The sequence below is a fragment of the Heptranchias perlo genome, chromosome 9 (assembly GCF_035084215.1).
Source record: "Heptranchias perlo isolate sHepPer1 chromosome 9, sHepPer1.hap1, whole genome shotgun sequence".
NCBI classification, from domain to species: domain Eukaryota; kingdom Metazoa; phylum Chordata; class Chondrichthyes; order Hexanchiformes; family Hexanchidae; genus Heptranchias; species Heptranchias perlo.
The window spans coordinates 38,958,929-38,984,046 of NC_090333.1; the positions used below are offsets into that span (position 1 = coordinate 38,958,929).

Sequence of the window (25,118 nt, forward strand, 5' to 3'; positions counted from 1 at the left end):
ACCAGGCGAAGGTCGTGCCACTCAGTTGGACAATGGAGGAGAGACATTGGAGGAGGATGGTGGTGGTGGTCAATTGTTGCGAAGGCTGCAGAGTGGTTAAGAAGGATGAGGGGGGATAGTGCACTATAGCCACTAATTTGTGATTTTGATTAGGGCCGTTTCAATGCTGTGGCAGGAGCAGAAACCTGATTGGAGAGGTTCAAGCATGGGATTGCGGGAAAGATGGGCACAGATTTGGGAGGTGACAACACGTTCAAGGACTTTGAAGAGAAATGGGAGGTTGGATATGCAGTGGTATTTTGCAAGGACAGAAGGGTCAGGGTGGGATTTTTGAGCAGTGGGATGATGATAACAGATTTGAAAAGGAGGGGGACAGTATAATTATTGAATTATAGAATCATAGCACAGAAGGAAGCCATTCGTCCCATCATGTCTGTGCCGGCTCTTTGACAGAGGTGTCCAACTAGTCCCATTCCCCTGCTCTTTCCCCATAGCCCTGCAATGTACCTGAGGAGAAACTGAGGGCTGAGGTCTCCTCATGGACTTGCAGCATTGGCCCCCATATATGAACACTCAGAGACAGATCCGATGTTAACTCCCTCTGCACGGATAAGCAGAGATGCAATCCAGTCTGAAGATTTTGAACCTTAGAATGCTCTCACACAGCCTAAGGAATGGGATTACCAATCTGGGAAGGAGACCAGTGGTGGACCTTTTCTGTACCTGAAAGATTTGTATTAACTGTGTCATTTTGAGGGAAAATGGTTGAGACTTCTAGCAAGAATGAACTGTTATTGCCTTTTTTTTTGAAAGTTTAACTTCCCTCACTTCTCTCCCCTCCGACTTGCTTTTAAAATTGTAACTGAAGAAGGCCTGCCCTATAGTGTCACAGCAAAGACTTGAGACGGCTTGATTCTAATGGTGTCTATGGAATTGGGGAAGGGAAGCCAATGCCTAACTACTTTAGGTTTGCTGTTGCTGATTCAACCTTCCACCTTAGAGTGCATGCAAAAAAAACATTGTCAGTGTATCATTGAAAGCAGTTTATAAGAAAATCTGCCTTTTTCTCTTTCCCGATTAAACCTTGAGGAAAATTTGGTAAAAAAAATTCCAGTTAAAGTCCTGTTGATAAATTGTTCCTGTATACACTCAATATCCTTTCTCTCTAATCAGTCCTGAAATATTATATTTTCAAACAAATCAACATTACATTCAAATTTATGATTAGCTAGAATGTACAAACAATAAAATAATAGCTAATAAAATTTACCATTAGTCATACCTGTACTTGTCATTTCAGTTCTGTGTAGCAGATTGTAACTACAAAGATATTATGCTGTAAAATTACTGACTGTAGCACTAAAATTACTAAACAGGTTGTTTATGAAGGGAAATAGTGCATTGTGTGCTGGCAACTGTCAGAAGTATTATTTTTATTTTCATAATTCCTAGACTAGATGAGTGCTATAAAAGCTTTTATTTGTGGGTTAATGTTGACAAATGGTCCTGCCTTACTGTAGCGTTTTCCAACTTAAAAAAAAGTGCTTCTGATTTAAGGACTTGGCGATTGTCTTCTGTAGTAGATTTTGAAGCTTTCTTGTTTGTTTTCAGTATTTACTTTTTATCAGCCGTACTTTCTCTTAATAAAGTTGAGAGTCGGTATTGTGTTCACGTGTGGCTTTTTAAAACAAATATGTAAGTTACAGCAAAGTTTTTTCAACAGCTACTTTGTAGCTTATTCTTGCATTGAGCCGAATGAGTTCTGGAATAATAAAATAAACTTCCGAACACTTTCAGCAGAAAGATGTTTAATAAACGTGGAATTTTGTGGTATCTTATTTATCTCTTGAAATTCTGATCATTTTTATATTTCACGAGTTTCATGTATTAGATAGAAACAATTAATAGCAGTTGAATATCCAGCAGGGGTGGGTTTTAGCATTAGGCCTTGGGGTTGTGGGCATGTTTGGATCAGGGGAAGGGAGTCCAGGTCAGGGTTTGGGGTGGTTAGGGTCAGGACTAGGATCAGGGTTCGTGGGGTTTTAGGGTTGGGGTACTTCAGGTTGGGGTTTCCGATTAGGGTTAGTGGTTAGGATTAGGATTAGGGTTACGGTTTAAGGTTGGGGTATTTTAGGGTTTCGGGTTAGGGTCAGGATTAGGGTGGAGATCGAGGGCTGGCTCCTCCCATGTGCCTTATCATTGGTTGAAGATTTTGTCTTCCATCCGAGTCAGGACATCATGGTTTCAACACAACAGCAACAACAACTTGAATTTATATAACCGTAACTCAATGGAAATATGCAGAGGGAAGGAATGGAAAGTGTGCGTGCAGGTAAATAAAGCCATAGAAAGTCCAATAGTGTTTTGGGTTTTATAAATAAGGCAATAGAGTACAAAACTAAAGGTGTAATAAATTTGTACAAGGTAATGGGCTAGGCCACAATTTGAGTGATGTTACAAAGGGATATAGACAGACTAAGAGTGGGCAAAACTATGGCAGATAGAGATCAATGTGGGGAAGTGTGAAATCATCCACTTTGGATCCCAGAAAGACAAATCGGAATATTTTCCTATTGGGAGAGACTAGGAGCTGTGGAGGAACAAAGGGATTTAGTTGTCCATGTGCACAGATCACTAAAAGCTAATGCACTCGTACAAAAAATGTAATCAAAAACGCTAATGGAATGTTGGCCTTTATCTCAAGATGGTTGGAATGCAAAAGTGAGGAAGTTGTACATGGCCTTGATCAGACTCACCTGGAGTGCTACTATCAGTTTTGGGCACCGAATCTTAGAAACGGAACCAACGCAGTTAGATGGATTTAAGATACAGATCAACCATGATCTAAGTGAATGGCGGAACAGGGTTGAGGGCTGAATGGCCTACTCCTGTTCCCATGTTCCTAAGATACATTAACCTTGGAGGGGTACAAGTGCAAATTTAAACTAACAATCAAGTAAGGGAAGGAAGAAGTCAAGGATCAACTTAAAAATGTTTTGTATTAATGCAAGGATCAAAATAAATGTATGGCACTAAAGGTGCATGGAAGCTAATAACAATTGACTGGGTTGTGCACCGGTGTTTTCCTCTTTAATTTATCCCTTACCATGACACTCATTGTGAATAATGAAACTTGAGTGTTGGGATTAACTGCAGCATGGTCTGCAGCTCAAGTTTAGGATTACAATTACTGAAGCGTCCTTTCCACCATCTGTGCCACCCTAATTGCCCTGGCAGTAGTGTGGCTATCATCAGTAAGTCTCTCCTCGACACATCTAATTATTCTTCCGACTTCTTTTCTTCCTTCAAACATCTCGCCCTTTTCCATCCATCATGCTTCTTATTGAAAAGCTTCATGGGTTTACCATTCCCTCAAACCCACTGCCAATTTCCTTGCTGAGAATTCTTCCCTGAACTTCTGCACTGTGACTTCTCATTTTTGGTGATTTACACGTCAATTCTCTGCCCCCACTCCTTGAATTTCACCACTTTCCTATTCTCTCTCAAATTTCAACCTTCATATTCAATCTCTCAATTGTATCCTTGGCCAACCTCTTGACCTTATCATCTCTGAATCTGAGGTCTTATTCACTGACAAAGCTATTTCTGATCACTTGCTTCAAGCCCTTTCCACTCACAACTGCCTACCCTCATTGACTCCCTCTTCCCCATCCTTTTGCTTATATCGTTTCCTTGATCCCATTCCTTTTGCACCATTCATACACATCCTACATCCTCCTAGGTCTTTATTGCTTTATCACCTATCCTAATGCTTGCCCTCACTTTCCCTATTTCCTGCCTGTAATCCCCAGCTCCCTGAGGCTCAATCCTCTGCAGTCTCTCAGCCCATTTCCCTCCAGATCAGCTTCCTATTCCTTTTAGCCACTTACTGTTGTTAGCCCCAATCACCCCCTCCCCCAATAGCCTGATGCAAAAAGCTTGAGTCGTCCCCTCCCCCCATCCACTACAGACCCAAGTTCCCCCCCCCCCCCAGATCCCTGATGCGCTCCTCTTCATAGGATTTTTAACACTAGGAAACCAGCAATTTAAAGTGTTAATAGTGCTATAAACGGAATAGAATTACTTATAGTGCTATCAGGACTTCTGAGAACAAAGCGCTGGGAAACTATGAAGAAGCTGCTCAGCGGGGAGAGCAAGCACTGGGTAGCCTGAGGACTGGATTGGATAGAAGCATGGTAGATTGCCCAGACACTGGGCTTACAGCTGGTCGAGAGGAGTGAGGAAGAGCAGGACTGGGAGTTATTTCGCTGTGAGCAGGGTATTTAACTGGCAGGAATGGATGAAGATATGTTAAATTAAATCATTGTAAGCTTATTAGTATTCTTACAGTTGGTGTCTTGAGTTGCATTGGACAACAGAGGTAGAGGAATTCTGGGAGTTACGCCAGTGCCACCTAGTGTTTGTAGGCATGCAACCTTTTATATTAAAGAAGACAGATGATGTGTGGCAGCCAAGTGTTTACATATATATTAACAGAAACAGGTGTGACTCCTTATAAATGTTGACATAAATTGTGACTGAAAAATTGTGACACAAGAAATAAGGTTAATGTATACAGGACAAAGCCACCACAGGCAAAACGTTCCATACTTTCCATATAAAAATAAATGTATTCTACACTCAAGAGATTTGGAAATATGCTGTCTTATGTCAACAGAGATGTGCTGTCCTTGGCATGGCATCCCTGTTGATATTATTACATCCACATCTTTATGGTGACTGAGCAAGTAAAATTACATAGGTTTTTTTTAGGTGTTGGTTGAGGGACAGTTGTTGGTTAGGACACCAGGGGACCTCCCCTGCTCTTCTTTGAATAGTGTCATGGGATTTTTTACGTCTGCCTGAGATGGCAAATGGGGCCTCTGTTTAGCATCTCATCTGAAAGACGGCACCTCCGATAGTGCAGCACTCCCTCAGTACTGAACTGAAGTGCCGGCCTAGATTGTGTATCTGAGTCTCCAGAGTGGGGCATGAGCCCACAACCTTTTGACTCATGACTCAGAGGTGAGAGTGCTACCACTGAGTCTTTAGTTCACTTAAGATCACACTATGGACTCTGTTCGTCCCAACTAGAATGGGCATAAAGGAAAGTTCCATGTTTGACTTCTTTATTTTTTCAGTGGCTTTTAACTTTAGATTTTGTTTTTTTGCTCTGATTCTTTTTTGATTTTTCTTGGCATCAGAATCTATTGTGAACATTTATGTCGAAAGAAAACCAAATATTGTTTGCAGAATTACTGAGAAGCCAACTGTAATTGAAGCATTTATTTACCGATCAGAACAGGAAGATGGTAAAAGAACAGATATTAAAAGGCTGTCTTACAATGCAAGCTCAGGGAGCAACCAGGTATCTAACTGCAAGCTAAAGAATACCATGCCGGTTGGCAGGGTAACTTAGAATTAATGATAGGGGTTGCCTCAGCCAGTGTTACCTCTTAAAGATCACTAACTCCACCTCTGAGATGTGGGCAGCTGTGTTAATGCTTGCAAATGTTGGTATAGAGTATTGTAAGGTATTATCCTGTTCTGAGTCACTGGCAATGCTGGCAAGCTACTCCTCCAGGTCAATGTCACCAATTTCATAGTCTTACATTAAGTATTCTCTTGGGTTCAGCACCCCTGGTCACTCTCATAAGTGGATCTCATGTCCCTTATGATCTGGAGCACACTTTTACTATTCAGTATCTAGGTAAGCGATACTGTGACCTGGAGATCGTAACTTAGAGCTTTGTGTGTGCTAAATACTTTTATGTACCACCACTTGCATTCTCCTATCTTTATGAAATTCAAACAGAAAAGCGCTCTAGTGATGAAGCACCAACAAACTGTTTCATTTTGAATACGTGAACAAATAGAATACAATTTTCCAGTGAGATGCATAATTTCCTAATGCTTCACGTACCAAATTCCATGTAAAACTTACTGTTAAGCTTGCTTTTTCTATACTAACAGGTCATTGTTTCCTCGATGTATGCATTTGTACCTCAGCCTGGAGTCCCTCTTTTCCCAGACTAACTCTTACTGACGAGAGAGAGAGAAAGACGAGGATGGTAACTGACCCCTCCCACAATTCTGTACCAAGGATTAGCCTGCTGAGCTGCCAATCAAAGTTAAAACCATGAATGAAATGCCACCCCTTGATGTAGGTGCTTGCCACATCGGTCGGTCTTGTTCAGCCAAGGTACCTGCTGGATATATTAAAATCCATTCTTTCACAACAATGAGAAATACTCAGGACCAAACTTACACTAACTTTGAGATAATAAAGTTCATTAACATATAAAATAAAAATTCTGATGACTGGCCTGTCTGGGAACCATTCTAATCAACACTCTAAATTGCTTTAAATATTAAGTCATAGTAAATATTAAGTCAAGGGAAAAGTCCCAAAATGTTACAGTCCACTATACAGAAAAGGAACCAATGTTAGAATGTGACTTCAGGGCACACTTTCAAACAGAGTCTGCACTGCGAGATACTGTGTTTGATGTTTGTGTATATCCTTGTGTGTGAGTGAGGGCTTGTCATTTCTGGACCCTCTTCCTTTATGGATCTGTTACCTTCTATGAGGTGGCATCTTGTTATGCAAGCAGAAAAGTAGTTTTGAGATGAAGAGTACCCACCCACTCTGATGAAAGATTCATTCTGATAAAGATGAAGAGTATACACCCTTTCAGATGTAGAGTCCTGATAAAGGATACAGACCCAAAAGGTCAAAACCTGTCTTTTCTCTTTACAGATGTTGACTGACCTGCTATGTATTTCCAGCATTTTCTATTTTTATTTGAGGTTTCCAGCATTTGAGTTTTTTTCTTTTTATCAGTCGTCTTGAAATGTTGTAGGTTGAAGGAGCACACACTCTGACATATATATGTCCATCCTGAACCCCATCCTATGTGTCAGTAACTGATCATGCATTTATGGGTATGCATAGTAAGCAATGTAGAAGCTGTAAGTACATTTTGAGCATAATTCAGATTCATTAGGCAAATGTACTTGTGACAGAGAGTTCCCCTAATTTAGAAGCTTTATTTGCATTGCAGATTTCTTCAATGCTTTGTGTAGAATACAAGGTATTAATTGTGAGTTCAGGTATCACAGTAGAAGTTTTTTTGTTAAATATATATGCTTTGGCCAAAGATTGACATACGCTCACTTTGTGACAACTCGGTTAAAGTGAGATGCTCAGTTTTATTGGTTGAATTTAAGCTTGTGCACATATAACATGGTGAATTTATCTCAACATGTCTTTTATGATTTTTTTTCTAGGAGTGTCACCTTCTCGGAGTAGTCAAAATTGAAGGAAATCATCTTATTTTATAGGTGAAACTGTCTTGTGGCAAAGAAACCGTAGTAACCTCATGCACAGAACCAAGCAGATGTGATTATTTGATGGAGATGCAGACACCAGCTGTATGCAAGGAGCCCCAAGAACTGGCCATAGAGCATGATGAACTGTAATTGAAGGTTAGTTATTTATTTTGTAGAGTATGAGTACATTGACTGGAAAGATAGCATCTTCCATCAGACATTGTATATTTACTTGCACAAAGGCAAATTACACAGGCTTTAATGTGTTATTCCTATTGCTGCGTGAAGAAAAAATAGCAATCTTTGACAAAAAGAACTATCGCAAGTCTAATTAGAATTTCACAACTATGACAAAAATGTACATGTAGCTGAAATATAAGGACGACAGCAGTCCTAGAGCAACAAGCTCTGACAATGACCATTAATCTCATTTAATCAATGTTATTTTTTTCACATTGAATTTGACACTTTCCAAGGCAGCTTTCAAAATCTACTTGGTTTCTGTCACCTAATGTCCAAACATGATTTCTATCTATTTCTAATGCTTATAAAATTTATTGTAATGAATTGTGATAAGACTGCTTTTCACTACTGCTGAAGAAAAATATTGATTGGAGTTTTGGGGGAAAAAAATTGTTTAGCTGATAACATGATGTCCTGGTCAATTGTAGCCATGATTTTTGTATATTCTAATAAAGTCAGAAAAACCTTATTTCACAACAGCGTAAGATAAACACAGATAAGGAAGACCATTGGCCCATCTTAGCTTATTCATCAAGAGGGAATACTTACAAGTTCCCCTCACAACAACTAAATAACTACTTGTACCTGCAGCTCCCTTCATAACAACCAAATGACTCTTGAATGATTAAGATCATTACCTTGACTGCCGTACCCAGAAATCTATTCCAAATGTTGATTACTGTTTGTGTGCAGAAATTTTTCTTAACATTTGATATAAATTCACCCTTCTCCTCCTTGTCCTACTGTAATGGCTTACCTTGAGGCCGTATTCCAGATATGCCTTTTTGATAGTTTAGCATCTTAAACAACATCCTTTCTCGGTTACTTTCTTCTATGGATAAAGAGCCACAGTTTCTCCAGCCTCCTACCCTCATAGTTCTGTCCTCTGACACGGGATCACCCTCATGGCTTTGTCCTACACTTCCTTCAGGTTTAATATTTCTCTTGTGTCTAAGTGACCAAAACTAGATACGGTGCTCATGGTTTTGTCCAATCAGATCCCTGTACGATTTCAGTATGACATTCTCTGACTAGCAGTTTGTTGTCTGTGAAGTGGTTTGAGACATTTCTGATAAAACATGATGCAATGCAATATAAATGTATGTTCTTTCTTGTGCTCTGGTGATTTAGCAATATAGTTCACCATTCTGTATCCTTGTTGCTTCAGTTGTTGATCCTTAATTGCTGAGCCTGTTAATAATCTCTGATTTCTTCCAACCTCACCTTTAGCTAGTTCTCTACCCCTCCTAGAGTATATATATCACCCATTTTTCTTCCAATATGCAGCACCTTCCACTTATATATCTATATTAAATTTAATCTTCGACTGTCCTGTCCACTTAAATATTAGGGAGGAAATTGCGGGTCCCCTAGTAGAGATATTTGAATCATCGACAGCTATAGGTGAGGTGCCTGAAGATTGGAGGGTAGCAAATGTTGTGCCTTTGTTTAAGAAGGGCGGCAGGGAAAAGCCTGGAAACTACAGACCGGTGAGCCTGACATCTGTAGTGGGTAAGTTGTTAGAGGGTATTCTGAGAGACAGGATCTACAGGCATTTGGAGAGGCAGGGACTGATTAGGAACAGTCAGCATGGTTTTGTGAGAGGAAAATCATGTCTCACGAATTTGACTGAGTTTTTTGAAGGGGTAACCAAGAAGATAGATAAGGGCTGTGCAGTAGACGTGGTCTACATGGACTTCAGCAAAGCCTTTGACCAGGTACCGCATGGTAGGTTGTTACATAAGTTTAAATCTCACAGGATCCAAGGTGAGGTAGCCAATTGGATACAAAATTGGATTGACGACAGAAGACAGAGGGTGGTTGTAGAGGGTTGTTTTTCAAACTGGAGGCCTGTGACCAGCGGTGTGCCTCAGGGATCGGTGCTGGGGCCGCTGTTATTTGTTATTTATATTAATGATTTGGATGAGAAGTTAGGAGGTATGGTTAGTAAGTTTGCAGATGACACCAAGATTGGTGGCATTGTGGACAGTGAAGAAGGTTATCTAGGATTGCAACGGGATCTTGATAAATTGGGCCAGTGGGCCGATGAATGGCAGATGGAGTTTAATTTAGATAAATGTGAGGTGATGCATTTTGGTAGATCGAATCGGGCCAGGACCTACTCCGTTAATGGTAGGGCGTTGGGGAGAGTTATAGAACAAAGAGATCTAGGAGTACAGGTTCATAGCTCCTTGAAAGTGGAGTCACAGGTGGATAGGGTGGTGAAGAAGGCATTCGGCATGCTTGGTTTCATTGGTCAGAACATTGAATACAGGAGTTGGGATGTCTTGTTGAAGTTGTACAAGACATTAGTAAGGCCACACTTGGAATACTGTGTACAGTTCTGGTCACCCTATTATAGAAAGGATATTATTAAACTAGAAAGAGTGCAGAAAAGATTTACTAGGATGCTACCGGGACTTGATGGTTTGACTTATAGGGAGAGGTTGGATAGACTGAGACTTTTTTCCCTGGAGAGTAGGAGGTTTAGGGGTGATCTTATAGAAGTCTATAAAATAATGAGGGGCATAGATAAGGTAGATAGTCAAAATCTTTTCCCAAAGGTAGGGGAGTCTATAACGAGGGGCCATAGATTTAAGGTGAGAGGGGAGAGATACAAAAGGGTCCAGAGGCACAATTTTTTCACTCAAAGGGTGGTGAGTGCAGTCAATGGCACCCTGCATATGAAGCAATCCGTGCCCGCATGCAACAAGGCCTGGACAACCTCCAGGCTTGGGCTGATAAGTGGCAAGTAACATTCGCGCCAGACAAGTGCCAGGCAATGACCATCTCCAACAAGAGAGAATCTAACCACCTCCCCTTGACATTCAATGGTATTACCATTGCCGAATCCCCCACCATCAACATCCTGGGGCTCACCATTGACCAGAATCTAAACTGGACCAGCCACATAAATACTGTGGCTACAAGAGCAGGTCAGAGGTTGGGTATTCTGCAGCGAGTGACTCACCTCCTGACTCCCCAAAACCTTTCCACCATCTACAAGGTACAAGTCAGGAGTGTGATGGAATACTCTCCACTTGCCTGAATGAATGCAGCTCCAACAACACTCAAGAAGCTCGACACCATCCAGGACAAAGCAGCCCGCTTGATTGGCACCCCGTCCACCACCCTAAACATTCACTTCCTCCACCACCGTCTGTAGTGTGTACCATCCACAGGATGCACTGCAGCAACTCGCCAAGGCTTCTTCGACAGCACCTCCCAAACCCACGACCTCCACCACCTAGAAGGACAAGAGCAGCAGGCACATGGGAACAACACCACCTGCACGTTCCCCTCCAAGCCACACGCCAACCTGACTTGGAAATATATCGCCGTTCCTTCATCGTCGCTGGGTCAAAATCCTGGAACTCCCTCCCTAACAGCACTGTGGGAGAACCTTCACCACACGGACTGCAGCGGTTCAAGAAGGCGGCTCACCACCACCTTCTCGAGGGCAATTAGGGATGGGCAATAAATGCTGGCCTTGCCAGCGACGCCCACATCCCATGAACAAATAAAAAAAAGTAATGGGGAAGCCTGCAATCCGTGCAAAACCTCGTGCTCACTCCTCCTGCTTCTCTCTGGCAAGAGGGAATGAGATGAATGTGTTTCTCATTGTATAGAGAGTCTCAGTGACCTCCCTTATACTGCAGAGCCACTGCGAGATGTTGCTTATATCTTCAGCAGCAGCCTGAAAGGGGTCAGAGGCATAAAAATTAAGAGCCATGGTCACCTTGACAGCCACAGGCAATGCTGTCCTTGCCCTGCTCTGAGGCTGCAGTTTTGGCTGCAGCAGTTGACAGATTTCAGTCACGACCTCTTTTGCGAACCGAAGATGTCTGATGTACTGGTTGTCACTGAAGTTGAGGTAAGAGAATTCTCCCTGAAGACCCTCTGCAGATATGGCCTCCTGCTGAGTGTTCTCCTCCCCCTCCCCCTCCCACTTCTAGCAGTTTGTCCTGCTCTGCATGGTCTCTCTTCATTCTCCCAGTCATGTTCAATTCCCAGAGGAAGCCCTACCACGCCATCCATGTCTGGAAGCAACTTTTTTCAGCACAATATTTTAAATGACACAAAAAGTACTGCAAGACCAGCCAGACCACTCCCTGTAGGGTACTTATGTAAACTTTAGCTAAGTATAGGTATCCTCCAAAAAAACATAGAGTTGCATCAGCAGCCAGAAAAAATAACCCAGCAATTTACCTGTAAGCATTCATGAGCCCTTTCGATAGTGCTGGTTGTGGGGGGGGGGTCCTTAATGCCGTTTAATGTCGTGTTCAGCTGTACGAGGTTAAGGGCGTGGGTGGAATGTGGAGTTGCAAAACGACAGCGGTGGCATTGCACACTGATTTGGGTCATGAGAGGGTACAGAGGAGATTTATGAGGAGAATTTTAGCTCTGAGAAAAGATTGGTTAGACTGGGGTTGTTTTCAGTGGAACAGAAGAGGTTGTAGGGCGATTTAATTGAGGTGTATAAAATTCTGAGGGGCCTAGATAGACTGGATAAGAAGGACCTATTTCCCTTAGCAGAGGGGTCAGTGACCAGGGGGCATAGATTTAAAGTAAATTGGTGGAAGGATTAGAAGGGAGCTGAGGAGAATTTTTTTCACCCAGAGTGGTAGAGGCAGAAACCCTCAACTCATTTAAAAAGTGCTTGGATGTGCACTTGAATTGCCATAACCTACAGGGCTACGGACCAAGTGCTGGAAGGTGGGATTAAGCTGGATAGCTCTTTTTCGGCCAGCACGGACATGATGGGCCAAATGGCCTCCTTCTGTGCCCTAACTTTCTATGATTCTATAATCTTGCTGCTCTACATGCTGTCGGCGGTCGTTAGTCGCGCGTGTGCAAGCCCCTTTACCAAGATGATGTCCTGAGCACTTCCCGACGGAAGTGCACGCGCATCTCAAATCCCATTTCCGAGTCTTAGTTGGTCGCATAGTGCCTAATATACGGGCGCTATACGACCCATTTTAACCCCCCAAGAATTTTACAGCATAGAAGGAGATCATTCGGTGCTTTGAAAGAGCTATTCAATTAGTCCCATTCCCTTGCTTTTTCCAAATAGCCCTGCAATTTTCTATCCTTGAAGTATTTATCCAATTCCCTTTTGGCAGTTACTGTTGAATCTGCATCCACCCTTTCAGGCAGTGCATTCCAGGTCATCATAACTCGCTGCATAAAAAATTTCTTCTCCTCTCACCTCTGGCTCTTTTGCCAATTACCTTAAATCTGTGTCCTCTGGTTACCGACCCTTCAGCCAATGGAAACAATTTCTCCTTATTTACTTTCTCAAAACCCTTCATGATTTTAAACGCCTCCATCAAATCTCTCCTTAACCTTCTCTGCTCTAAGGAGAACAATCCCTGTTTCTCTAGTCTCTCCACGTAATTGAAGTCCTTCATCCCTGTTACTATTCTAGTAAATCTCCTCAGCACCCTCTCCAAGGCCTTGACATCCTTATATGTTTTTCTCTCACAGGTTCTGTTAAACTTTATATTTCAATTTTTATTGCAATCTAAATTGCTTGCAAACTACCACACTCCTGGTAACTGAATGAGAATTTGAAGGCTTTAAAGTTTGATTAGTAAAATTGTAAGCCCATTAATATTTGGACGTGGAAGCAACTTTCAAAAACCATACCAAAATGCAAAACACGTGAATGAAATGAACATATAAGACAACAGTAAGGAATAAAAGATCAATATGCAGTCATGTGAAATTAATAAAAATTCCAGCGTGCCATGTAAGAAACAAACCCACAGTCACTGAGCAGAGCTTTTCAATAATGCATGTGTGGGTCCAAGAAAGCCTAGATTGACTCAAAACTCCAGAATCATGAGGCTCGCAGAGCAAGGGACAAATTAGGCAGTGAACATCCTTATGATGTTCAAGGGTTACTATCCAATTGTGGAGATCTACAAAGCGATTAGAAATATAGATATTGAAAGGAAGAGCAGCATTGTGATCAGTCAGGGGGCCACTGTGTATTAAGGTGGGAGGTGAGAGTTGCAGAAGCCCAATATGCCAGCTAATCTCTCCTCTGAAACAAATCAACATGGGGACTTGACCACTGTCATGTGTGGCATAGGCTTGCCTGCTTTTCATACTTGAAGGAGCTCAAACTGTTTTAACCTGTGACTGTGCTGTATCCCATCTGAGCTATTGTCCATGATATCTTGATCCAGGTAGATAGCTCCCACAGCAACATCTGGCTCCTTGTGGTTGGGATGCACAGAGTTGCAGTTCATAGAGGTCAGTAAGACTACCCATGTCAGGAATTAATAGAATCTCAACCAGTGGACAATGATCAATGGTTCTTTCAGTCAGAGACTTGAACTGCTTAAATATAACAGAGATTGTTCCCTCTGTGAACACATCTAGAATATATGAAAGAGACTGCTAATTACGCCACAGTCTTGCCAACACATAAGATGCACTAAACTGTTTCAGTGATTTAGCTGTGCTAGAAATTGCCAAGTATGATACAAGAATTTCACCCGCCCCTCCCTTAAATTATTGCTATTAGAATTGTTGTATGAAGCAGATACAGTACTCTTCCATTCCTCCACTAATATTAATTGGCCTACTTCCTAAGTTTTCTTTAAGCTGTCAGATGGTCACTGGGTTTTGTTGAAATGAGAATAGATTTATAATGGGTCCCCAGTTCGACCTTTAAAAGCTAATAAAGTTAGAAAGTCTCTAATAATCAGCTGGCTTTTCTTGTGCCCCCAAGGCTAAGAGAGGATGTTGAAACCGCGCCAGTGAAACTAATGGAGCATTTTAAAGGACTTGTAGACCACAGAAAACCTTTTTCAAAATATTAGGTGACCTGTGTTGAAAGTATCTGGCCTAACACTGACCCCATTTGAGGGGCTCAGTTGCAAAATTATGCAATTGGGAGATGTGACACCATCTTGAGTGATGGGAGATAAAGACATTAAAGCCTGATGCAGGGCTGCTTATTATCTGAGATTGTGGTAAAACTCCTTGAAGGTAGCCCTTGGCATATGAATTGGGAGCATCTGGAAAATATAAAGAAGTCTGTTCATTATAAGAATACCAACTGTACCCAATAATGATGTGGAGATGACGGTGATGGACTGGGGTTGACAATTATAAACAATTTTACAACACCAAGTTATAGTCCAACGATTTTATTTGAAATCTACAAGCTTTCGGAGGCTTCCTCCTTCCTCAGGTAAATGTCAGGAACTCCTCGAAGCCTACGCATTTATAAATCACAGAACAATACATGGTGATTACAGACTGCCTTTGCAACTGCCTGTTGCCAAGGCAATCATCGTGTTCAGACAGAGAGGTGTTACCTACAGAACACCCAAATATACATTCAACAAAAAAAACAAACAGGAAAAAAAGAGAGAGAGAGAGGCGGAAACATCTGGAAGGCAGAGAAAGCCAGCAAATGACCCGTTATATTAAAAACAGATAGCTTTTGTTCGCTGGTGGGCTTACGTGTAGCGTGACATGAACCCAAGATCCCGGTTGAGGCCGTCCTCATGGGTGCGGAACTTGGCTATCAATTTCTGCTCGACGATTTTGCGTTGTCGTGTGTCTCGAAGGCCACCTTGGAGTACGCTTACCCGAAGGTCGGTGGCTGAATGTCCCTGACTGCTGAAGTGTTCCCCGACTGGGAGGGAACCCTCCTGTCTGGCGATTGTTGTGCGGTGTCCGTTCATCCGTTGTCGCAGTGTCTGCATGTACCCAATAATGATGGAAGAGAAAACCTCTAGACATCTAGATATCATGTAAAGTAGGTGCCAAATTGCACAGAAGAAATGTAAAGTGATATGCGCATCTGACTGCTTAAATCTTGGGTGCATGTCCACTTATGAATAAAAGATGTTTTAATGCTGAACGAAGCTGAAGATCTAAGCTCATAGCCCTGTGTTGTTTTATTAAATGATATCAGGAAAGGAATGCAGGTAGTCCAAGAAAGAAAATTTGGTCTGAACTTTCTGATTATTTATGCTACCAGTGGGTAGGAAGAGTCAGAATTCTGGCCAGTGATTGTGCTCTCCAGATGTCCAGTTTGTGAAACCTGAAAGCTTCCATTTAGTTGGGTCTTAGGCGCAGGGCACCAAAAACAGGTGAGAGCTTCATCAAAATGTTGAAACAACACATGAATGGATTTAAATGAGTGCATGTGCAATTTCCTAGTATTCACAGCAGGAGTGCAATATGCATTCAGCATGCCCATATGAAACAGGCATCCCAAGTTACTAGCATGTCTACTGACAGGATGTTAACATTTAAAGGGGAGCTGTCATTTTTTGAATTTGATTTTTGGAGGTTGTAGAAGAGGAATATTGGTGTTTTTTTTTTTGGTTTGGCTTTTTATTTTGACTGTTTAGCCCCAATTTTGCAATAATGTTAAAATGGGTTTAAGCTAGCTGATGGTGCGGGTGAAGGAGTTATTTGAATAGGCTATTGGCACATGAAAAACTTGCCCAGACAGTTTGGCCTATAACACTTGGCTGAAATGCAGTTCACCATTAATGGGGAAGTTGTGGTTGCAACCTCAAAGAGGATTAATCGTTCACAATGGCACAGCAGAAGCATGTCAGCAACACTAATCCCTTTGATGCTGTAGAGTTAGAGGTGCTGTTGCAGTAGGTGCACCGAAGGAGGAGGCCCTATTTGGGCCTGAAGGCCTTTGGTAAAAGCACAGGTACAAGTTGCATGGAGCAAGGTCGCCAACTGAGTCAGTGCAGTTATCCTGGTCCCTCGTACCTTGCTGCAAATGAAGAAAACACTGGTATTGGCGTATCAGTGGTAACACTCTCACTTCTGATTCAAAAGATTGTGGGTTCAAGCCCTACTCAAGGAGCTACACATAATTTAACCTGACATTTCAGTGCAGAACTACTGTCTTTCAGAGGAGACCTTAAACCAATGTCTCATTTGCCTACTGAGGTGGACATAAAAGCTTCCATGGCACTATTTGAAGAGTAGGGAGTTCCTCTTGTGTCTTGGTTAACATTCACCCAGAACCAGCACTACCAAAACAGATTAACTGGTCATTTATTTCATTTGCTGTTAGTAGGATCTTGTACACACATTGGCTACCGCATTTGACTACAAAACAATAGTGACTACACATCAAAAAAAATGTAACTGATTGCTTGGCAGTAAAGTGTTGTGGAACATCCCGAGAAGGTGAAAGGTGCTATATAAATGCAAGTTTGTTCATTCTTTTCTATTCCTGACTTATTAATACATTTCTTGTGCAGTCTGTCAAACATGGCACAAATCTAAGTTGGGAACTGCAAAATCTGCTGGGAGGGTACTATTTCAAGCATCGTATGCCAACCATTGCTCTTTTGCACACACAATTTCATTGTGCCAAAGTTGCGTAGTGCACTTTTTTCGAAGTTGGAGTTTGCAGCTTTGGAACAGCAAACTGGGCAAGCTTTTCATGTGCCAGTAGCCTATTTAAATTAGAGGGAAGTTTGGTGTGGCCCATTCTCTGAGCTGCTGGTGTTGTAAACTTACGCCGTGGGCCAGCTTGACCATATTTTTACCATTTTGGGAAAATTGGAGCTTGTGTATAATAGATGTACTGTTACTTAGGAACCTAATAGATTGTGCTACTTTTTGCTTAAATGTTTTTTTTATACTTTTGCTAACTATGCTGACCTAATTCAATACTGTATGTTGGTTTGCAAATTTAACTTTTTAATAACGTTATTCATCCCTCTTTTTCTTGCTCTGTAGCCTCCCAGATGGCACTCCTTTTAAGAGAATCAATGATCTTTATCTGGTCTTTGGCAGTGCTACTCTGTGACCAGGGAGAATGCTCCAAACTGAAAATTCTGCCAAATTTTCCTTCCTTGGATAGGCACCACACCTTTGCTAGGTTCTGCCTCCCAACATTGCAAATGAGATCAGCAATTTGACATTTAGGAGAAGGTCGTGTGAAAATGACAGCTGCAGCTGAGTTGCTCACTTTATGGTGCAGTGCTATAATACATTATACCATCCATGCTCAGATTTCATAAACTTTGAGTTTAGCAATCACTTTTTAAAAAAAATAAACCGTTTGATGCCTAGAAATCCAAATCATGTACCATGAAGAGTTGTTCCCACTGTTTTGAAGTATGAATCTAATTAGACTTAAGAATTAATTTTAATTAATGTTTAATAAAGACTGATAACAAAATATGTTTGTTTTCAGGTTTATGCAGTTTCTTTCCACTGAATACCTCAATACTTATTTCCAAGGATCACATTTGGATTTGTTGTACATTAGTTCTCTACCATAAATGGTGATAAGAAGGAGAATCTCTGCAAATTGTTCTGGTTGTTGTGTAAATGAAGCGTAAGCATCATGTGAAAATGAAGTATTAACTGTCTTATTTACAATCAGTACAATTACATCAGGTTTCCAAATTAAATAATTTTACCAGCTATGTGTCTGAAATAGTTACTATACAATAAATAACTTGTTTTATTGCATTGATTTGTTTCAAAGCTGGAGAAATTGAGGGAAATTTGGAAAATTTTTCAATGTCTCATTTTTAAACTCTTTTTCATGTTGATCTGTCACTTGATATTTACTGCTGAATTCCATGCAGTATAGAAAAGGATGATATTGACCTGCATAGTGGATATATCTTACTGTATGATTTCTTGATATCTTCGCTTGGCATACTGAACATCAAACGAATGACAGTAAATCACAAAACTAATTTAGGGGGAGGTTAGAAAAAAAAAATCTTTACAAAGATGGTTAGAATGTAAAATTTTCTGTCATAAACTGTTGAAGCAGAGTCCATAAGCTATTTTAAAAGGGAATTCAGTACTTGAAAAAGTGGAATATGAAAAGATATGGGGAGCAAGTGGAGAGTGGGATTAAATTAGGTGGCACATGTTATTTGAGGTGTCAGCTGTGGCTCAGTGATCGGACTCTCATCTGTGAGTTAGAAGATTGTGGGTCAAGCCCTACTCCAGAAACTTGAGCACATAATCTTGGCTGACACCCCAGTGCAGTACTGAGGGAATGCTGCATTGTCGGAGGTGCCATCTTTCAGATGAGACATTAAACCGAGATCCTGTCTGCCCTCTCAGGTGAGCATAAAAGATCCCATGGCACTATTCGAAGAACAACAGGGGTAATCTCCCGCTATCCTGGCCATCCTTCAACTAACCACCACTAAAATGATCATTGCTGTTGTGGGATCTGGTTGTGTGCAAATTGGCTGCTGCGTTTTCCTACATTACAATAGTGACCGCTCTTCAAAAAGTACTTCATTGGATGGGAAGCACTTTGGGAGGCCCTGAGGTTGTGAAATGGGCGATATAAATGCAAGTTCTTTCTGTCATATGGATAAAGACACTGGCATGGATTTGTAGCATTCCAATTGAATAAATAATTGATAAACCTAAGGCAAGGCCATGATTTCATAATATAGATTGCATTTGGTATAATCTATACTTTTCAGATCAAAAGAGAATTAGCATCACATTTTTGTTCCTTATTCCGTTAAATTTTGTACTTTTTCACAACCTCCCAGCTGGAAAAATTGGAGTAATGCTTTTTTAGTTAAAAACACTTAGATCTTCCTGTTCTGCATCTATGAGATTATCCTCTTAACCTTATGGCTGATATCAACAACAGAAGAAAAAACTGAAGTTGGTAACCGATTTGTCATGGCATGACATTGCATAACTAATCTTGTGATTATTGTAACCTATTGTGACAAGAATCATTCTGCCCCCTGTAATGTGAATCATTTAATTTTGACTGATTAGAATTTTAAAAATTATACTGCTGCTAAGAAATTTGATTGTTCAACTTTTAAGACACTAGAGACATAAAACTGAGCACTGACATCAGCTGGAGTGCTATACTTTTATCAGCTGCAGGTAGAGAATGGCATGCAGCCGTGTTACAGCTACAACTGATATGGTAGTTCTACTGATACAATGCAGCTGATATTCCGCTGATCCCAGCACTCAAGGTTAAATACTGGCTTTAAAGCAATACATTTGTTATGAAGTGGCTATTTGAAGAAAAATCCATTAGTGCATGCTGGCTTTCTGGAGGTCCAGGAGCATGTTTCAACAATAACCACTGATTGCTGTTGAAATGAGCTCCTGTTCTGGCAGAAAACTAGCATAATGAGCCTAATGGGATTTTAATCTCCTGCTAGCAAGAAATTTGTTAACTTGTGCTTTTTAAGATAGTAGCTAACTAAAACTGAGGATGAATTTCCTGAATTAGCAGCTATAGTGCACTGGCAGTACCATACTATGTTGTCTGTAGTATAGCTGTGCATCTAGCTATAGCTCAACTGATACAGTTTAGTACTCTGGCTGATCCTGGCACTCAGGTTTAGATTTCTATTATCTTAAAAGCACAATTTAAGAACCAAACTTGATTAAAGGAAATTTTAGAAACATTCTACTGTTGAGTCATTATGCTGGATTTTAGAAGGTGCGGGGGTGCATTTCAGGATCAACCCCCTACACCATTACAGTATAATATATCCCCCTACACCATTACAGTATAATATCATATCCCCCTACACCATTACAGTATAATATCATATCCCCCTACACCATTACAGTATAATAAATCCCCCCTACACCATTACAGTATATCATATCCCCCTACACCATTACAGTATAATATATCCCCCTACACCATTACAGTATATCATATCCCCCCTACACCATTACAGTATATCATATCCCCCTACACCATTAGTGTAATATCATATGTGCCCTACACCATTACAGTGTAATATCATGCACCCTACACCATTACAGTGTAACTTAATATATATCCCTACACCATTACAGTGTACTATCATATCCTCCCTACACCATTAGTGTAATGTAATATATCCTCCTACACCATTACAATGTAATATATTTGCCCTACACCAGCACAGTGTAATATCATATCCCCCTACACTAGTACAGTGTGATATCATATGCACCCTACACCAGTACAGTGTACTATATCTGCTGTACACCTTTACAGTGTAATGTAATATATCCCCCTACACATTAGTGTAATATATCTGCCCTACACCAGTATAGTGTAATACCATATCTCCCCTACAACATTACAGTGTAATATCATATCCCCCTACAACATTACAGTGTAATATCATAGTACACTGTAATGGTGTATGGGGCTATGATATACTATAATGGTGTAGGGGAGATACAATATTACACTGTACTGGTGTAGGGCACATATATTACACTGTAATGGTGTAGGGGGATACATTACATTATACTGTACTGGTGTAGGGTTGATATGATATTACAATGTACTGGTGTAGGGGGATATGATATCACACTGTAATGGTATGGGGGTTTTCATGCCCTCTTTACAACATTGCATTGTAATATATCCTCCCTACACCCATACAATGTAATATCATATTCCTCCTACACCATTACAGAATAATATATCCACCCCTCCACCATTACAGTGTAATATCATATCCCCTTACACCATTAGTTTAATTTTTTTATATTTGTTTATGGGATGTGGGCATCACTGGCCATGCCAACATTTATTGCCCATCCCTAATTGCCCTTGAGAAGGTGCTGGTGAGCCGCCTTCTTGAACCGCTGCAGTCCGTACGGTGAAGGTTCTCCCACAGTGCTGTTAGGAAGGGAGTTCCAGGATTTTGACCCAGTGACAATGAAGGAACGGTGATAATTTCCAAGTCGGGATGGTGTGTGACTTGGAGGGGAACATGCAGGTGGCGTTGTTCCCATTTGCCTGCTGCTCTTGTCCTTCTGGGTGGTAGAGGTCGCGGGTTTGGGAGGTGCTGTCGAAGAAGCATAATCGAGTTGCTGCAGTGCATCCTGTGGATGGTATGCACTGCAGCCACAGTACGCCGGTGGTGAAGGGAGTGAATGTTTAGGGTGGTGGATGGTGTTGAGCTTCTTGAGTGTTGTTGGAGCTGCACTCATCCAGGCAAGTGGAGAGTATTCCATCACACTCCTGACTTGTGCCTTGTAGATGGTGGAAAGGCTTTGGGGAGTCAGGAGGTGGGTCACTTGCCGCAGAATACCCAGCCTCTGACCTGGTCATGTAGCCACAGCATTTATATGGCTGGTCCAGTTAAGTTTCTAGTCAATGGTGACCCCCAGGATGTTGATGGTGGGGGATTCGGCAATGGTAATGCCGTTGAATGTTAAGGGGAGGTGGTTAGACTCTCTCTTGTTGGAGATGGTCATTGCCTGACACTTGTCTAGCGCGAATGTTACTTGCCATTTATCAGCCCAAGCCAGGATGTTGTCCAGGTCTTGCTGCATGTGGGCATGGACTACTTCATTATCTGAGGAGTTGCGAATGGAACTGAACACTGTGCAATCATCAGTGAACATCCCCATTTCTGACCTAGAGTACAAAAGTATGGAAGTCATGATGAACCTTTATAAAACACTGGTTTGGCCACAACTAGAGTATTGTGTTCAGTTCTGGGCACCGCACTTTACGAAAGACCTGAAGGCCTTAGAGAGGGTGCAGAAGAAATTTACTAGAATGATTCCAAGGATGAGGGACTTTAGTTATGTGGATAGACTGGAGAAGCTGGGGTTGTTCTCCTTGGAACAGAGTCGGTTGCGAGGAGATTTGATGGAGGTATTCAAAATCATGAAGGGTCCAGACAGAGTAGATAGAGAGAAACTGTTTCCATTGGTGGAAGGGTCAAGCACCAGAGGACATAGCTTTAAGGTGATTGGCAAAAGTACCGAAGGTGACATGAGGAAAATATTTTTTACACAGCGAGTGGTTAGGATCTGGAATGCACTGCCCGAGGGGGTGGTGGAGGCAGATTCAACCATGGCCTTCAAAAGGGAACTGGGTAAGTACTTGAAAGGAAATAATTTGCAGGGCTGTGGGGATAGGGCGGGGGAGTGGGACTGGCTGGATTGCTCTTGCATAGAACCAGCGCGGACTTGATGGGCTGAATGGCCTCCTTCCTTGCTGTTACCTTTCTATGATCCTATTCTATGATTCTATCCCAACAGTCAAAACTCTGTAGTCTGCTTAATGGCAAAAAGCTCTATAGTTAGAAATGTACTAATAGAACCAGGGAGCCATTAATTTGGTTTTGCTATTGTCTATAAATCCAGTCAAGAGCTCTTGCATGGTAACCGACTTAGCATTTCAGATTGATTCAAGAAAGCTAGTACTTAATTCTAGTACAAAAAAAAATCTCCATCCAGTCAGTTGAACTAATGTTGCCAAAAAATCTCACTGGGACAATCACTACACGTCAGGCAGAAAGCATTTGGTTTTGTGTTGAAAGGAATAGCCATGAAGTATACCACACAGGAAAGGATTTGGGAAACTATCAGCCCTGTGTATAGTTGGAGTGAAAAAAGGCAAACAAGATCGCAGTAGACACAATCGGTGACAATGGACCCCATCTGGAGTATGGTGTGCAGTATTCGTCACCAAACAATGGGAAGGATTTTACAGAACTTGAATGGGTGCTGTGTGGGGCAACAAAGAGATGCCAGATCTTTAGAATTTAGATTATGTAAAAAGATTAAGGAAGTTGAGCTTGTTCTCATGGAAAAGAGGAGACTTCAAGGTGACTTGATAAAAGTTTTGGAAATGATTAAGATTGGTGAAGTTGATTGGTTCACACTGGCAAATGGTTCATAATTAGAAGCAAATGAGAAATTCAGGCAGAACTACTTTATATAAAGGGTTAAGAAAGCCAAGCCTTTGAGGCAAACTGTATAATGAGGTGACTTGATATATTTTTGGATAAAGTGGTTTGAGAGCAATCATGGAGTTGAGATCAACCAAAAAGAGATAGGTTTGCTTGACCAAATTTCCTTTTATTATCCTTTTTTTGTTTCTTACGATTATATCCTTCTACTTTCCAGCAGTTTTTCACTATCTCTTATCCTAAAACTATAACATCAACAAGTACAGAGGCAACCCCAGTCCTCTGTGTTGCTGGAAGCATCAAACTTAAAGTTCTCCAGGGAGGGTATAGGTGTCACTTCATATTAGTTCAAAACTTTATTTGGCTAACACCTTAGTTAGGATATTGAACATCTGATCTTGAGTTGCAGTCACCCCCGTTGGTGCTTATAGTTACAAAGAAGTTCCTAAGTTGCTACTTAGGACTAGATTTGTTGCCTATTAACCTCTCCACTGTACCTGATATATGTGAACTGGAACCAAGAACAGAGCATGTCTGCATACTTTTTAATTCTTTTGTCTCAGGGGATTGTGTCATTTGAAACAGCAGTTTCAGTTGAACGTTCCAAACCATTCAGTGCTAGGACTAATTCTGGGATGTCCTTGGATGAGAACAGTGTCTCCCGATCAAGTCCAATCATCATAGAATTTTTCCTGATGCTGCTGGATATTAAGTGTACAACATCGCAATTGTTGCTTTGACCTAATATTAACTGGAACAAGGTTTTCAACTCTGCTTCAGAAAGGTTATTGATACTAGCCTTGATAGGTGTCCCAACAGCCTTTGTCATTTGCATTTCTCATCTCTATTTTATATACCGGAGGGACCACCCGGCATTGGACCACTAGGTACCGGACACGACAACGGCAAGCCAAGCCCAGTCGACCCTGCAAAGATCTCCTCACCAACATCTGGGGACTTGTGCCAAAATTGGGAGCGCTGTCCCATAGATTAGTCAAGCAACAGCCTGACATAGCCATACTCACAGAATCATACCTTTCAGCCAACGTCCCAGACTCTTCCATCACCATCCCTGGGTATGTCCTGTCCCACCGACAGGACAGACCCACCAGAGGTGGAGGTACAGTGATATACAGTCAGGAGGGAGTGGCCCTGGGAGTCCTCAACATTGACTCCGGACCCCATGAAATCTCATGGCATCAGGTCAAACATGGGCAAGGAAACCTCCTGCTGATTACCACCTACCGGCCACCCTCAGCTGATGAATCAGTCCTCCTCCATGTTGAACACCACTTGGAGGAAGCACTGAGGGTAGCAAGGGCACAGAATGTACTCTGGGTGGGGGACTTCAATGTCCATCACCAAGAGTGGCTCGGTAGCACCACTACTGACCGAGCTGGCCGGGTCATAATGGACATAGCTGCAAGACTGGGCCTGCAGCAGGTGGTGAGCGAACCAACACGAGGGAAAAACATACTTGACCTCATCCTCACCAATCTACCTGTCACAAATGCATCTGTCCATGACAGTATTGGTAGGAGTGACCACCGCACAGTCCTCGTGGAGACGAAGTCCCGTCTTCGCACTGAGGATGCCATCCAACGTGTTGTGTGGGACTACCACCGTGCTAAATGGGATAGATTCAGAACAGATCTAGCGGCTCAAAACTGGGCATCCATGAGGCGCTGTGGGTCATCAGCAGCAGCAGAATTGTATTCCAGCACAATCTGTAACCTCATGGCCCGGCATATTCCTCACTCTACTATTACCAACAAGCCAGGGGATCAACCCTGGTTCAATGAGGAGTGTAGAAGAGCATGCCAGGAGCAGCACCAGGCGTACCTAAAAATGAGGTGCCAA

At 41.7% G+C, this 25,118-nt stretch overlaps 1 protein-coding gene across 8 annotated transcripts in view; it reads left to right on the plus strand.

Moving 5' to 3' along the window:
• The window catches only part of LOC137325306 (glucosidase 2 subunit beta-like), a 205,672-nt gene that overhangs the window by 125,926 nt on the left and 54,628 nt on the right, over window positions 1-25,118 (plus strand). For 3 of the 8 annotated variants that reach the window (XM_067990237.1, XM_067990243.1, XM_067990244.1), the window contains 2 exons: window positions 7,345-7,488; window positions 17,780-17,999. In XM_067990237.1, the coding sequence (XP_067846338.1) occupies window positions 7,345-7,482 (138 nt within the window). In that variant the 3' untranslated portion in view covers window positions 7,483-7,488; window positions 17,780-17,999. Of the gene's footprint in view, window positions 1-7,290; window positions 7,489-17,319; window positions 17,729-17,779; window positions 18,000-25,118 lie in introns of those variants that run through there. The other 5 variants (XR_010963861.1, XM_067990240.1, XM_067990239.1 and 2 more) reach the window with 3 other exon arrangements.